We start from the raw sequence: 14,558 nt of genomic DNA on the forward strand, positions 1-14,558 counted from the left end.
TATTTTAAGTTTAGATTTCACTGGGCAGCCTGTGTTTTTATCTGGCGGTCCTGCTGTAAAACCTGAAGTGTTTGCTCTCTGACCCTTCACAGAAAACGTTTGCCCACCCTGGCCTTGAACACAGAGCAAATGAGATCAGGTGCCAGAGGGCCTTAAAGACACTGGAACCAAACCTGATGAGCATGAGCTGCTGGCGTGTGTTACTAATATAATCAGAGTGATCGATCACCCAACATAGATTGAGCACCTCCTGTTTGCCCAGCGCTGTCCTAGAGATGGACAGTACACACATAAGCGTGCAGGTGTATAGTGAAAGTCAGGCCGTGATAAATTCTAAGCAAAAGTATACAGCAGCAGAAGGGGGTAGAGAGTGACATGCATGAAGCTTTTACACTGTGTGGTTCTGAGCTCCTGCTCCCATTCTGAGCGCTGTGCATGCTTTTTTCATGAAATCTGCACATAGCAGCCCTGACAGGTGGTATATCATCTCCATTTCACAGATAAGGAAACTGAGGCCTGAGGTCATCCAGCCAATGGCAGAATTGGAATTTGACCTGAGCCTGGTGACTCCTGATCTCCTATTCTTACTGGCTTTACTAAGGTGCCTCCCTTTATAGGATGCCAGCTGTATTATGCTGGGTCCCGTTAGAGGCCCTCTGCTGATACTTTCCATAATCCTTATGGGAGCCTTGCACGCTGGGCTGTATTATTCCGATCCAGGCATAAAAGCGGTGAGCACGGCACTGTGTGGAGAGGCAGCCGGGAGTAGTGAGTTGATCTGGAACCTAGCAGGGTTCCAGGTGGGCCACGTGAGGCTATCTGGGTATCAGTGGGCAGGTGGCAGGAATGGGGTGGGGAGAAGGCACGGCAGGCCGGGGAGCCCCCACCAGTCCCGTCTTCCTGCTTTTCGGATTGGCCTCGGTTTCCCTGCCTGCCTTCTTCCTGAGATTGATTACTTCTCCTGTGTGCTATTGAAATATTTGCAGGTGGAGGGTGGGAGGGCGGGGCTGGTTCCTGAATTTGCAGGGTGGGGCTGACAGGGGTTGATGGTCTGAGATCCCACGAGCAGGGGTGGGGCCAGGCCACTGCCCCAGAGGCCAGTGAGGTCCTAAATAGCCCCTGGATGGGAAGCTGGGGTAAGTGCATCGAGCTGAAGGGCCCCATAGCTCACACTCATGAATATCTACTGTGGGCCGGCCCTGAACTAGGCAGTCCCTATCCTCTAAGACTGGCTCCTGTTTGTAGAATCCCTACCATGTGCCAGGCACTGTCTCCACAGGGCTCTTGCAAGGCTCCCGTTACCCAATGAGGCAGGGACACTATGATCATCCACCCTATTTGACAAGTGAGGAAGCTTGTCCAGCATCATGAGTGGTCAAGGATTCGATGTCAGGTCAGTGACTCCACATTCTGGCTCCTAGCCTCTCCACTGCCTCCTAACATCCTGTCGTTAGAGCTAACAAGCTGGTTCTGAAGGAAGTGAGCTCCCCATCACTGGGGGAATGCAAGCAGATGTTGGAGGACTCCTTAGAATGGGTGCTAGACAGGGATGAAAGCTTCCTGACCACTGTGACCTTTGAGGTCTCCCTGCCCTGAAGAGGCCCCCACAGGACATGGGTGGCAGAGTCCGGTCCGGGTGACTCAGGACTCCTGACTTGCAGTTAGTGCTTCTTTGGTCTCCATGTTGGGCGAGACCTAGGAATCCCTTTCTCATAGGTTTCTCAGCACTTTGGGATTTTAGAGGGCCTGACCCCTTTCTGGGCAGGGCTGGAGGCATTGCTGACTGTGAGACCTAAGTTCAAGAGGTCCTGACCATGCCCTTTCCTGGTTTTGTAACCTTAGGGCAAATTGCATAAACTCTTGTGAACCTCAGTTTATGCAGCTTTAAAATGGGGATGATGATGTTCCTGTGAGGATTAAACAAGGTATTCTGTACAGAGACCCCGGCACATAGTAGGTGCTCAGTAAACATACTCTCTCACTCTAAGCTGGGCAATAACAAAAGCATTTTGTTCAAAATGGCCTCCAACTTCTGCTATGAGACAAAGTATTTGTTAGAATAAAGGCCCTGGGTCTGATCGTGCCTCCTCTGCATGACCTGGGGTGGTTATCGAACAGCTCCCTGCCTCAGTTTCCCCATCTGGGAAAAGGGAATAATTCAGTAATCCACTTCATTTGGGTTGTCACGCTATATACAGTTCCAGGAACACAGTGAGTGCTCAAAAAATAAAAAATGGCAGCAAGCTTTAGCATCATGAAACTTCTACTATGTCCTAGCCAGGCCTGCCCTTTTGCAAACAGCAGCCCATTTAACCGTCGCCCTGGACACGAGGGGTTGAGCCGGGATGCAGATGGAGGTCTGTGGGCCTCGAGTCCCAGCTACCACAGCCACTGCCTCTGTGCTGCCTGAATCACACATGATCCCAGGGCTGAAGATTAGAGAAATCACAGAGGCTGGGGAGGGGCCGGGAGGCCACCTGCCACTGCCACCATGCCCAGACCACCCCGAGGTCCCTCACATCTGTCAGCTTTCACAGCCGACCGAGTCCAAGCTCATGCCTGGCGCCTGAGAAGGGAAAGGTGGTTGAACTGAATTTCAGAGGCCTTCTGTGGCCCTCTCCCTCACCCCCCCAGGTCTGGCCAGTTCCCTGGGGATGGGGCCCGCCCTCGAGGGTGTGGGTCACAGCCTCTTCCTGCAGCCCTTGCTCTCTCCTGGGAGGCTCTCAGCGTCCTTCCCAGGGAGACTTCCGCCCCACCCCGCTGCCTTTTTAATTTCCTCTTCTGGCCTCAGGCTGGCAGCCTGTTACTAACTTCTGGAGACGGGTTCTAGCCCACAGCTGGGAGCCAGCAGAAGTGGGGGGCACCTCACTTGTCAGGGCCCCTCCCCAGGCTGAGCACTACCCACTACCCACGGGTGCTGCATTTGCACCTCCACCACCCACCCCACCCCAGATCCATCCCCAGGACAAGAGTCCTGGAGCCAGCCTTCCCTGGGGATTGCCCTTCCTGAGTTTCAGAGTCCACAGCGATAAACGGACAACCTTCTCCACTCTGCAGAGTTTGGACTTGAGACAGCGCGTGTGTCCAGTCTGGGTAACGATAGGAAACAGAGGATTCCCCCAAAGGGAGTACAGTAAGGTGAATTTAATAAAGGCACTACTGACCAAGGCAGGGTGGGGTGCGCCAAGGATGCAGCACCCTGTGGTGGTAATAGTGAGGAAGCCGCAACTGTTACCTCCCCTGGTCTGACATGGGGCCCAGGAGAGGTGGCCAGAAGGGGCTGGCTGTGTGGGGAAGGTCCCAGACAGGAGCTGTGACTGCTGAATCTCTTCCTAAGGATTTTGGGACAGCTTCCTGTTTTCTATCCTCTCGCACCTCCTGCTGCCATCTGAGCTTGCATGCGATTTCCTTGGAGAGCTTGATAAACATCCTGGAGTTGCTGATTCCATGGGTCGGAGGCCAAGCATTTGTGTCTCTACCAGGTCCCACCTGGTGCTGGTGCTGCTGGCCCTGCTGGGCAATGTCACATTTGCCCTGTGCCTGTCTTAGCTTGTCCTACCTTTTGGCTCATTGGAGTGAAAGGTCGTCCTGGGCAGGACTGTTTGACTCCATCCCTGCTGCTCTGTGCCCTCAGTGCCAGGGCCTCCTGCCGAACTGCATTCATGAGCATTTGAACTGTTTACGACGACGTCTCCCTGTTGACTGTTGCTCACATGTGTGCATGCTTTGGCTTGGCGGTACCTGAGTGGAGGCCATTGTGGAGATGGAGGTCAGCATGCAGGCTTATTTGGGTATGCCTTTGGGATTGACACCCGGGGAGCAGAGTGAAGCAAGCAGGAGAGGGCCAAAGGAGAAGATGGGCCACGGGGCTTTCATGGAAGCGCCACGGCGAGTTCCCAGGGAGCTTTGTGGCCCTTCAAAGCTGTCCCAAGCTGGGGCGAGGATGCCAAATCTTCAGGGCCCGCCTGCTCCAGTCTCTGGGTGAGGGCCACCCTGGGAAGCAGTGAGACCTTGGGGCAGGCTCTCCCTGTGGCTGAAGTAGTCCCCTGTCCTCTAAGGGACTGGCAACCCCTCTAAGGGTTCTCCAGCACCCCCCTAAGCAGCCTCCAGTCCTGAAGGGTTCTGTGGGGCACACTGTGATACCTACCATGTGATCAGCTCTTGTCCAAGGGGCCAAGGAGGGGCCAGTAGCCTTCCCTGGACTCCGTGCCCCAACCTGGAAAGCCCTTTTGCTCTCCCTCAAGCACACAGGAACCCCCCCCTCCCAAGAACTCTGCCCATGGTTTTTGCCAACAGCGGACTTCTGAATCTTAGTTTTGCTGGGCCAGGCCATCATGTAGCAGAGAGAGGCCGAAGCCCCCAGACTCCACCCCGGCTTGAGCTGAGCTGGGAAATAAGAGCACCAGTGTTGCTATGAACCACAGACAGTGGTTAGGGGGTCCTCCCGGCCTTCTGGAGAGAGGGAGAGTAAGAGGAAGGGGTTGTTTCCTCTGTTGTGTCACGGAGGGCGGTGACCCCAGTAAGTGCATCTGACCCCTGTTTCTGGAGTGGAGTGGAGTGGGCAGAGGCTCCCCTTGGAGTCAGATTGCCCAGCGTAGAAACCTCAGCAGGATGACCTTGGATGTTCTGACCTTGGCTAGGTAGTAACCGATACCTCTGCATTTCATAATTTTCTTGTGAATGAAGTGGGTGGTAGGGGCCACCTGGGAACCATGCTGTGGGGATTATGTGGGGCTGGCCGGGTGCCTCTGCTCAGACTGGCGTAGCAGAACACCACAGATAGAGTGGCCTAAACAGACCTTTATTTCTTGCAGTTTGCCAGCTGAGAAGTCCGAGGTCAAGGTGCTAGCAGATTCAGCTCCCGGTGAGGGTTCTCTTCCTGGCTTGCAGGCAACCACCGTCTCACTTTGCTCTGATTTCTTCCTCTTCTTTTAAGGACACTAGGCCCATCCTGAGGCCCTTGCCTTCAGGACTTTGTGTAACCCTGATTACCCCCCCCCCCCCCCGAGGCCCCACCTCCAAATACCATCACACCAGGAGGGGGAGAATAGGGCTTCAGCATGTGACTCCATAATACCATGTGTGCTTACCACAGTGCTGTGCAAGTGTGTGTAAGCTAGAGCAGCATTATTATTTTCAGAGACAAGCCATTGGCTGAAGCTTCTAGAGTAGCATCAAGAGCCTGGGTTTCTGCTCCTGCCTCCTGTACACTGTGTGACCTTGGGCTGGCTGCTTAGGCTCTCTGATCTTCATTCTCATAAAAATAGGCCCACCCCGCACAGGGCTGAGGAGAGGGTACAGTGAGTTAATACAGGTAAGCCTAGAACTCATTCACTCGTTCACTCATTCCTCCTCTGGCAGAGAAGTGCTCCGCTGGGGGGATGAGGACGTGGAGCGTGATGGTGAGGATGCTGACGGTGGGTGTGTCTGTCTGCCCCGGCTGCCATGACAAGCTACCACACCCGGGGGGACCTGAATGCCAGATATTTACGTTCTCACACTTCTGGAGGCTGGAAGTCCAGTATCATGGTGTTGGCAGAATTGACTCCTTCCGACGTCTGTGAGGGAAAGCTCTGTTCTGGGTGTTCTCGTACATGGCCCTCTTCTCCCAGGATGGCGGACTCTTCCCTCTGTAGTGCTCTGTGCTCAGACTTCCTTTTATAAGGACACCAGTGGTACCAGGTGAGCGCCCACCCTAATGACCTCATTTTAACATAATTAGCTCTTGAAGACCTTGTCGACAAATAGATGACATCCTAAGGTACTCGGGGTTAAGGTTTCAGCGTATGAGTGGGGGGCAGGGATACAGTTCAGCCCCTAACATCAGGGAGGCCACAGTTTGCAGGCTCTGAGGCAGATGAGGCCCTGCCCTCAGAGCATTTATATCCCAGAGGAGGGAGACGGTACGCAAAGAAACAGGACAGGAATAGTGTAAGTACCCTGAAGGAACTGTAACGAGGAATGGATGGAGTCACGGGGAGGGCTGTCTCAGATAATGGGGTCAAGGAGGGAGATGACATTTCGTGTGACATCTGAAAAGTGCAGAGCAAGCACCCGAAAAAATGCTTCAGGAGAATGTGAAGTGTGGAGCTCTTCTAGGCCACAGGCCTCAGACTTAACAGAAGACGGGGTGAGGAGGGTATGAAAGGAAAGCAGTTATCAAAACACTGTGGACGGCCTGAGAAGCCCAGGAGGAGCGACACAGCCCTTTGGGGTGACCACACCCGGGTTGCATTTGGGTCTCCCGTCCAGCTGCCTCTGCCTTCCAGGTGAAGCAGATCATGGAGGAGGCCGTCACACGGAAGTTTGTCCACGAGGACAGCAGCCGCATCATCTCCTTCTGTGGTGAGCCCGTGGCCTGTGGCCTTGAAAGTGGCTTCTTTCTCTGTGGGCTGACCTGGGGGAGTGGCATCTTTGTGCAAGCAAGGGTTCTTAACTGCTTTTTTGCTTTGTAACTCCAACGTTATTTTCAGATTTCCAAGGGGCCCCATTAGGGAATTTGGAAATACAACAATGTCTCCAGAAGACATTAAGAATGGCCCCCGTGCAACCTACGAAGGGTTAATCACTGTTGATGCCGGAGGGCCTGCTTTCCCCTCTCAGTTCACAGCCACCAACCCACACCCCTAGTGATGTGGGTCTCGCATCTGAGGAATGGCTCCATCTGAGGAATGGCTCCGTGCCCCTTCCCCCGCCCTGCCTATGGCTGTTGCTAAATAATGGGAGGGGATGGATGGGCTTTAAAAATTCAGGGAGTGAGGAACCATCACACCATCCTGAGGGATCATGTCCAGCTGGCTCAGCACCGGAGGCAGGCCCAGGGCTCAGAGCATGACTCAGACGTCTCTCCTTGAATCAGCTTTGCTTGCAAGGCTCCAGAAATAACCATGCTGCCAGGTTGTTACTATACTTCCACCTCGGTTACAGGCTACAGACGCAGGTTTTGCGTGTCCCCGGAGTCAGGATTCTGTTTCTACGTATCAGTGTGTACGTATAAGTGGGGGAGTTTCTTTCTCCCTAAAAACCTTTATTATTTCATGACTGGCATGTGTTGGGGTGAAGGACGTGCTGTAATCCCCCTCTCGTGGCCTTGGTCTCATAGAGAGGCCCGAGCGAGGAGACCTGACTGGGCCCTCGGCTTCATCCAGATGGCTGGGCGTACCACCTGTGGGAACACACGTCATGACCTGGGAGCCTGCTGACGTCAGTTTGGGCCCTTTGCAGCCAGGCCGACCTGGGTTCACATCCCTTCTCTGCCACTTGTGTGTTGGGTGACCTTGGCAAAATTTTATGTTTTTTGAAGTGAGATCTGTTTAAGCTACATATATATGTATATTTATATACTTGCATATTTATGTATATATAGAGGAGTCTGTATGCACATAATTACATGAACGTGTATGTATATGAAAGGACACATACACACAAATGTAAATATGGGAATGTATTTACCTATATTTTTTTCTCCCGGACATCTTTATTTGCAAAGAAAATAATCGGCATGCCCATTTCAAAATGTGCTACGATACCTACCCATTAAAGACTTAGAGGAATAGAAAGTGATAAAAATCACAATAATCCTCTAACTCCAGCCACAGTTTGGGATGAGGGAAGAAATGTGATGGCACTGAGTAAGGCCTACAGGGTCTCCCTGAGGGGTCTCTGATCCACCGTTCCTTAGGATTCATTGTCAGAAAGAGTCAACCAAGCTGCCAATACCTGGATAGTTACTTAACTTCTTGAAGTATAAATGGATGAAAAGTGTTGTGTGTGTAAGCAAAAATGAAGGTGTTTAATAGATGCTTATCCAGACTATTTTAAGCCCATAAGCAAATTAGGCAATAAGTGGACATTCATTCAAAGCCAAGCAATTACTGGGGCACCTGGCTGGCACAGTTGGTAGAGCCCACAACTCTTGATCTCAGGGTTATGAGCTCAAGCTCCATGGTGGATGTGGAGCCTATTTTAAAAAATTAATTAAAAAAATAAAAGCCAAGTAATTGCTAACAACAACAACAACAACCCAAGACAAGAAATTAAACCAGAACTTCTCAGTATTTGTCCTTGCACACAACATGACCTTGGCCGGGCTCTTAACCCTTGGACTGTTGGCGTTCTCCTTCTTTGGAGTGACGGCGACTAGCACACTCACTTCGTGGGCTTTTTCCACCAGGATTGAGTAAGCTAAAACTACACACTGGTCTCACTGTGTGAGATAGAAGGTAGGAAAACACTAATAGAGGCCTGCTGAAAGTACCAGAAATAAGATTGGGGTCATCAGAGTGGCCTCCACAGGGACTGTCTCCCAGCAGGGAACACTAAGTCCCAGAAATGGAAAGTGATTTGCTTGAGGTCACACAGCAAGTTAGAGGTAGAGCCCAGACTACCACCCAGGGCAGACATAGACACGGGAAATGATGAGTGAAGCCTCTCTTCAAATCCTTCATGGAGACACAGGTGTTGTGAGCACACCATGGGCTCAGGTCTGGTTTTTTTTTTTTTAAAGATTTATTTTTATTTGTTTATGATAGACATAGAGAGAGAGAGAGAGGCAGAGACACAGGCAGAGGGAGAAGCAGGCTCTATGCCGGGAGCCCGATGCGGGACTTGACCCCAGGACTCCAGGATCGTGCCCTGGGCCAAAGGCAGGCGCGAAACCACTGAGCCACCCAGGGATCCCCCTCAGGCCCAGTTTTGAATCCCAACTTGGTCACTTTTTTCCAGGTGGCCCTGGGCAATTCGGTTTGCTTCTTAGAGCCTCAGTTTTCACATCTGAAAAATGGGGATGGTTGTCCTTTCTTCCTTGGCTGTGGCAGAGGGAGAATGAGATCTGTAACGCTAGCTGTTACTAGAATCACAGTAGTGACGTTTATGTCACTTTTATCTTGAGCCCAGACAAAGCTCAACAGTCCTGTGGTCTGGTCCCTCCTCTCTCCCTGGCAGGAGCAATAGCTAATGTTCCTAAAGCACTTACTGTGTACTGGGCTCTGTGTGAAGTGCTTTCCATGCATTTTTTCCACCTCATTCTAACAGCAACCTTTTAAGATGCACATTCATGCTCTCCCCACTTCTCAGATGAAGAAACTGAGACACAAGGAGGGGAAGTAGTTGCTGGAGGTCACACGACTGCTTAGTGTCTGGGAAAGGATGTGGGCAGATAGTCTGACCTTGGGCAGCGAGCATAGGTTAACTCCTCAGCTGTCTTGCTCCCTTTCGAGGGAGTGGAAGGGAGAGAGGCATATGCGGTTTTCCCATGTGAGGCTCTCATGAATTCTGAGATGCTGGGCCCGCAGCTCTCCAAGGCGCCTCTGTGTGACTGAAGTCCTGGGCTGGGTGCGTGGGAGTGTGGGCAGGGCAGGGCCTACTGACTGTCATGTCCCTACAGCGGCTGTGGAGGCCTGCGTCCTGCATGGGCTGCGGCGGCGGGCGGCTGGCTTTCTGTGCTACAACGAGATTGCAGCTCTCTTCATGAAAGTGGGCAAGAACTTCCCGCCGGCCGAGGAGCTGAGCCACAAGGTGCAGGACCTGGAGCAGCTGATTGAGAGCACGTGAGTATGGAGCATGGGGTATGGGCAGGGCACGCCCTGCAGAGGACAGTCCCCCTGACTCCACGTTCCTCCCTGAGCTCTGCAAGAACCCATGCCTCCTGCCAGTTCCTCTCTCCGGTTTCCTTTCTGCTCCCCAAACCTGCCAGATTGTTTCCTACCCCAGGGCCTTTGCACATGTTCTACCCACCACCCGGTTCCCATACTTCATTTTCTGTGGCTAGTTTCTTGTCATCTCAGGCTTTGCCCCAGTTAAGGATAAATTCCAACCCTCACCCAATTTTTCTTTTAGATCACTTATTTACTTACTTCCCTGTGGTTATCACCACCTCTAATTACTCTTTCATTTGTTTCCTTGATTCTTGTCTATCTTCCCCGCTTAACTCTGAACTCCTGGGAACAGGCAACTAACATCTGTTACTCCCCATCCCAGTGCCTGGACAGTGCCTAGAAATGTTCAAGACACGATTGTTGAATGCATAAAGTGGCTTTTGGGAGCCAGACCCCATTCTGAATGCAGGAAGACCAAAGTTTAATCAAAGCAGTATGGTCTCTGTCTGCATGGACCAGGTGTCACATTGAGGCCACCATTGAAGGGGAGCCTTGACTTCACTCACATGTCTTAAGAGCTGATTATGTTTGCTGGGGGAGGCTCATGGCCTGAGTATGTGTACCTGAGCACCTTCCACCAGAGCCTCGCCAGAGTCCTAATTGTTCAGCCAAAGCCTTGATCTGGAGCCTGGTCAGGGATGCCAAATAGGTTTCAGCTCCAGTTGTTGCTAGAGGCTGCCCAAAGGACCTTGTTGTGAAAGATTCTAGAGCTACTCTTGGGTTTCACAGGAAAGAATGCTCAGATTGATTAGATGGCACGAGACAGGAGAAAGAAGCACGCATGCCATGTTTGCCTTCTCTGCCATGGGTGTTCCTTCCACTTCACTGGATGGGCAATGGCCCTTGCCTTGCCTTTCAGGCCATACCAGCCCAGAGCTGCTGGCCAGAACTGTGTGATGGGCAGGGCTGTGGATTTTACATTGCCAACTCCCATTAGGAATCCCAAGTGACTCCTCAGCCACTTGGTTTTCAGGTGTCTTCCAGTCCATCTGCTAAATTTCCAGGTGTTTGCTGAGAACTTCTTAAAGGGGTGGATGTCCATCGGCCTTCCATGATATTGGGAGTGACTTTCTAATGGAGGAATTAGAGATACCCATGCCAGTTGGTAAGGGAGAGCCATTCCTTCATTCATGCAACCACTTATCCATGACAGGGAGAGGGGAGAGAGGGGGAGGGAAGAGAGAGAGAGAGAGAGAGAGAGAAGAGAAGAGAAGAGAAGAGAAGAGAAGAGAAGAGAAGAGAGAGAGAAGGGAAGGGAAGGGAGGGGGAGGGGAAGGGAAGGGAGGGGGAAGGGAAGGGAAGGGAGGGGGAGGGAAGGATAGGGTAGGGTAGGGTAGGGTAGGGTAGGGAAGGGTTTTCCCATGTGAGGCTCTCATGAATTTTGAGATGCTGGGCCCACAGCTCTCCAAGGTGCCTCTGTGTGACTGAAGTCCTGGGCTGGGAAGGGAAGGGAAGGGAAAGGGAAAGGAAGGGAAGGGAAGGGAATCACTATGAGAATCCGGCTTACCCATCAACAGTGTATGAAAGTGTATTTCCCTGCATCTTCATGCTTGTTGGGTATTATGATTCCTCCAACTCTTTGCCCACTTGCCAGGAGCAATAAGGGCTCTTTTGTTGTTTTGGTTGCCATTCCCTTCATTTCCTTGAGAGGTTGCTGTTTGCATATTGGTCCTGTTGGATTTCCTCTTTTGTGAATATTCATCCTTCTTCTTTACTGGTCTTGAAGGTGAAATCAGATCCAGGGCCTCCAGGAGAATGTGCGGAAGCTGCCGAAGCTGCCCAACCTGTCCCCACTAGCCATCAAGCACCTATGGATCCGCACTGCCTTGTTTGAGAAGGTGCTGGACAAAATTGTGCATTACCTGGTGGAAAACAGCAGGTGAGCCAGAAAGACCAGACGCCTGGGTGTGCTCTGCCGCCACCTGCTGGCCTTCTTGGAAATTGCGCCCTGTTGCACAAAGCACCTTTCGTTTCTCCCCCTTGATATGCACTTGACTTGGAAGAAATTACATGAAGGCCATCTGGATGTTCGTCTCCGAATTAGCCTAGTTTAGGACCTTGGGACAATTCAGGTGCTTACTGGCAACGCCGGATCTCCAGATTAGGAGTGGGGTGTAGGATCCTGCAATCTTAGGCATCTTTCTTCTCCCATGAATTAAGCCTACTGTCTTCTTACTAACCATGGCCCTAGAGGAGTCATTTAGCTTCTCTGTGTCTCTCCTCTCATTTGGTAAGTGGGACAGAGATCGCTGCCATTCTGGAGAAGAGGTGAGAAGGGAAGATAGTGAGTCCACAGCATTTTGGAAATTTATAATGATACTTTCTTACATTTTTTTTTTCTAGCTCAGATCAACTTGGTGTAAATGTTTTGTAGTATGAGCCCTCTTGGCAAGCATTTATCCATCCATTGATTCTTCCAACAAATATTTAATGAGCACCTAGCAAGTGCCAGGCACTAACCTTAGATGTTGGGGATACATTGGTCTTTTTTTTTTTTTTTTAATTTTTATTTATTTATGATAGTCACACACAGAGAGAGAGAGAGAGAGAGAGAGAGAGAGAGGCAGAGACAGAGGCAGAGGGAGAAGCAGGCTCCATGCACCGGGAGCCCGACGTGGGATTCGATCCCGGGTCTCCAGGATCGCGCCCTGGGCTAAAGGCAGGCGCCAAACTGCTGCGCCACCCAGGGATCCCGATACATTGGTCTTAACTGTCATGTTCAAAGCTTGGATGTTATGCTAAGGGATAGGGAAGCTGGGGAAGAATGTAAAATCTGAGACTCTTCACGACCAGTACTCCTTTCCAGCCAGAAGGAGAGGGAGAGAGAGAATATCAAGGAAATACATGAGAATCTCCTCATCTCTTGGTATATGAAAGTGCCTATTTAACCACATCCTCACATAAAATGGGTATTATGATTATCTTTCATTCTTTGCCTGTTTGCCTGGAAAACATATCTGAAAGTATAGAACAAATCCTTCTCTTCATGAACCTCACATCGTAGCAGGGAAAACAGGTAACTAGTAATTGGGATAATATATGATGAATATTCCAAACTAGGTGGGTGGTGTTTAATTTACTCTGGGTGGTCAGAGAAAGTGTCCTGGAATACATGGCAGTTAAGCTTCCATTTGAAGTGCCTGTAGGCATTAACTGGGTAAAGATGTAGGGGAAAGAGTGTTTCTAGCAGAGGGAAGCAGGTGCAAAGGCCAGGAGACAGGAGAGGAACTGGAAGAAATCCAGGCTCTGGAGTCCAATTACACCTTCTCGTGAATTATGACAAGTCTCTGCTCTGTGCCCTAACGTGGGTTCAGGGCCTCTGTAGTTACTGCCTTTGGTCTATGACCTTGTGTTTTCCGCTGAATAAATCAGTCAAAAGGAATTAGTGATTTATTTCAGCAATAACGCCAACCTCTTTATTTATTAAACTTCTTATTTTTTTTTTTTACATTCACACAGAAGTTGTAACATTAGTACAGAGTCTCCCCTACCCTTAGTGATAACATCCTCCATAACCTGCACTGTACCTTCATAACCTATGAAGGTATGTTCTGTGTTATATGGAAGAGGTTTTGGTTCAAGAAAAATTCCGGTCTCCCCACTGGCTGTGGGGTAGGGACACTAGAAACAACACAAGTGTTTCTTTTTCAATTTAAACGTTTTTATTCCAGAGCAGAGGTTGATAAACTATAGCTCGTAGACCTAATCTAGCTTTCTTCACGTTTGGCAAACAAAATCCTATTGGACCCTAGCCTTACTGATTCATTTGCCAGTCATTTATGGCTGCTTTTGTGCTACAGTGACAAACTGAGTACTTGTGACAAAATCTTACGCTCTTCAAAACTGAAAATATTGTCTAGCCCTTTACAGAAAAAGGTTCTTGACCCTTGCTTTAGAGAAAAATCTCTTCATCACTGTCCATCACAGTCCTGGCTCTCTAATCAAGCCAGCAACATGATATACTTGACTCTGTTCTAACTACAATTAACTGTTCTTTGCTCTGATCTTTCTTCAGATAGAACCTATCCTACCATTGCCTTTGAAGAAACTTCCCCAGATGGCCTTGTGAGTTCTTTGCCTCTCTTAGTTATTGTGGCCCATGCCAGGCATACAAAACTAAGACATTTCTTGTGGTCATGTGGAATGGTGACTACCTCAGACTTTGAACTCTAACCAGTTTAACATTTCTCTTGATTTGAAAACAGGTTTTCTTTTAAAAGAGTATTTGGTCAGAAAATCTCTCTACTAACTCAGAGATTAATATTGTAATGGAGACTAACCAGGGAGCCAGAGCTGCTAAGGTAAAAAAATTGGCTGAAGGTCTGACAGCCATTCCTGCTGCAGTGCCACCGCCTACTTCTGGCCAGTCTGACAGGCTCCTTCAGGCTTCAGAGAATCCTGTGCGTTCACATTTCAGCAGAACCTGGACACTGGCCAGCCGGTGCCACTTGTTCTTGTTCTGCCTGAGATCTATTAACTACAGCATGTGCTCCTTCTTCCCTGTCCACTTCCATATTCTTGGCAATTACCCCCGTCCTGTTTATAAACCACTGTAATTCATCTACAAGCTTAGGAAATGTTTGAGAGTGGAAAGTATACTGACGAGAATTGAGTAAATGCAAGTCAAGACACACTGCACTCTATTAGCTGGGTGACTTCAAATAATTTGATTTACTTTTCTAGGCCTAAACATCACCACCCTGCATTTAATAGTCATTTAACAATAACGGTTATATCTTGGCTCCATTAATCAGCAGGAAATAGGCAAGTGTTTATTTTTCTTCCTTGCAATGATTCTTTAATACTGCATGACTAAATTTTAGAGAAAAGCAAAGAATAAGTAAATAAGGCCACTCTGCTAATTACCAACAGAGCTGGGATAAATATCCACTCCTCCCAGCT

At 49.9% G+C, this 14,558-nt stretch overlaps 2 protein-coding genes and 1 pseudogene across 2 annotated transcripts in view; all 3 read left to right on the forward strand.

Annotated features, from left to right (window-relative positions):
• The window catches only part of LOC140596761 (small G protein signaling modulator 1-like), a 28,009-nt gene extending 14,971 nt beyond the window's left edge, over positions 1–13,038 (forward strand). The window contains exons 3-6 of the mRNA XM_072745250.1: positions 6,270–6,345; positions 6,928–6,987; positions 9,386–9,548; positions 11,383–13,038. Of these exons, the coding sequence (XP_072601351.1) occupies positions 6,270–6,345; positions 6,928–6,987; positions 9,386–9,548; positions 11,383–11,386 (303 nt within the window). The 3' untranslated portion in view covers positions 11,387–13,038. The remainder of the gene's footprint in view (positions 1–6,269; positions 6,346–6,927; positions 6,988–9,385; positions 9,549–11,382) is intronic.
• LOC140596747 (piwi-like protein 1) overlaps positions 11,457–14,558 on the forward strand; it is a gene marked incomplete at its 5' end in the record, with an annotated part of 99,961 nt that continues 96,859 nt past the window's right edge. Inside the window, one exon of the mRNA XM_072745234.1 lies at positions 11,457–11,535. Coding sequence (XP_072601335.1) covers positions 11,457–11,535 — 79 coding nt within the window. The remainder of the gene's footprint in view (positions 11,536–14,558) is intronic.
• Positions 11,759–14,558, forward strand: part of LOC140596752 (FAS-associated factor 2 pseudogene) — a 62,021-nt pseudogene continuing 59,221 nt past the window's right edge.

The sequence above is a fragment of the Vulpes vulpes genome, unplaced genomic scaffold, assembly GCF_048418805.1.
Source record: "Vulpes vulpes isolate BD-2025 unplaced genomic scaffold, VulVul3 u000000630, whole genome shotgun sequence".
NCBI lineage: Eukaryota > Metazoa > Chordata > Mammalia > Carnivora > Canidae > Vulpes > Vulpes vulpes.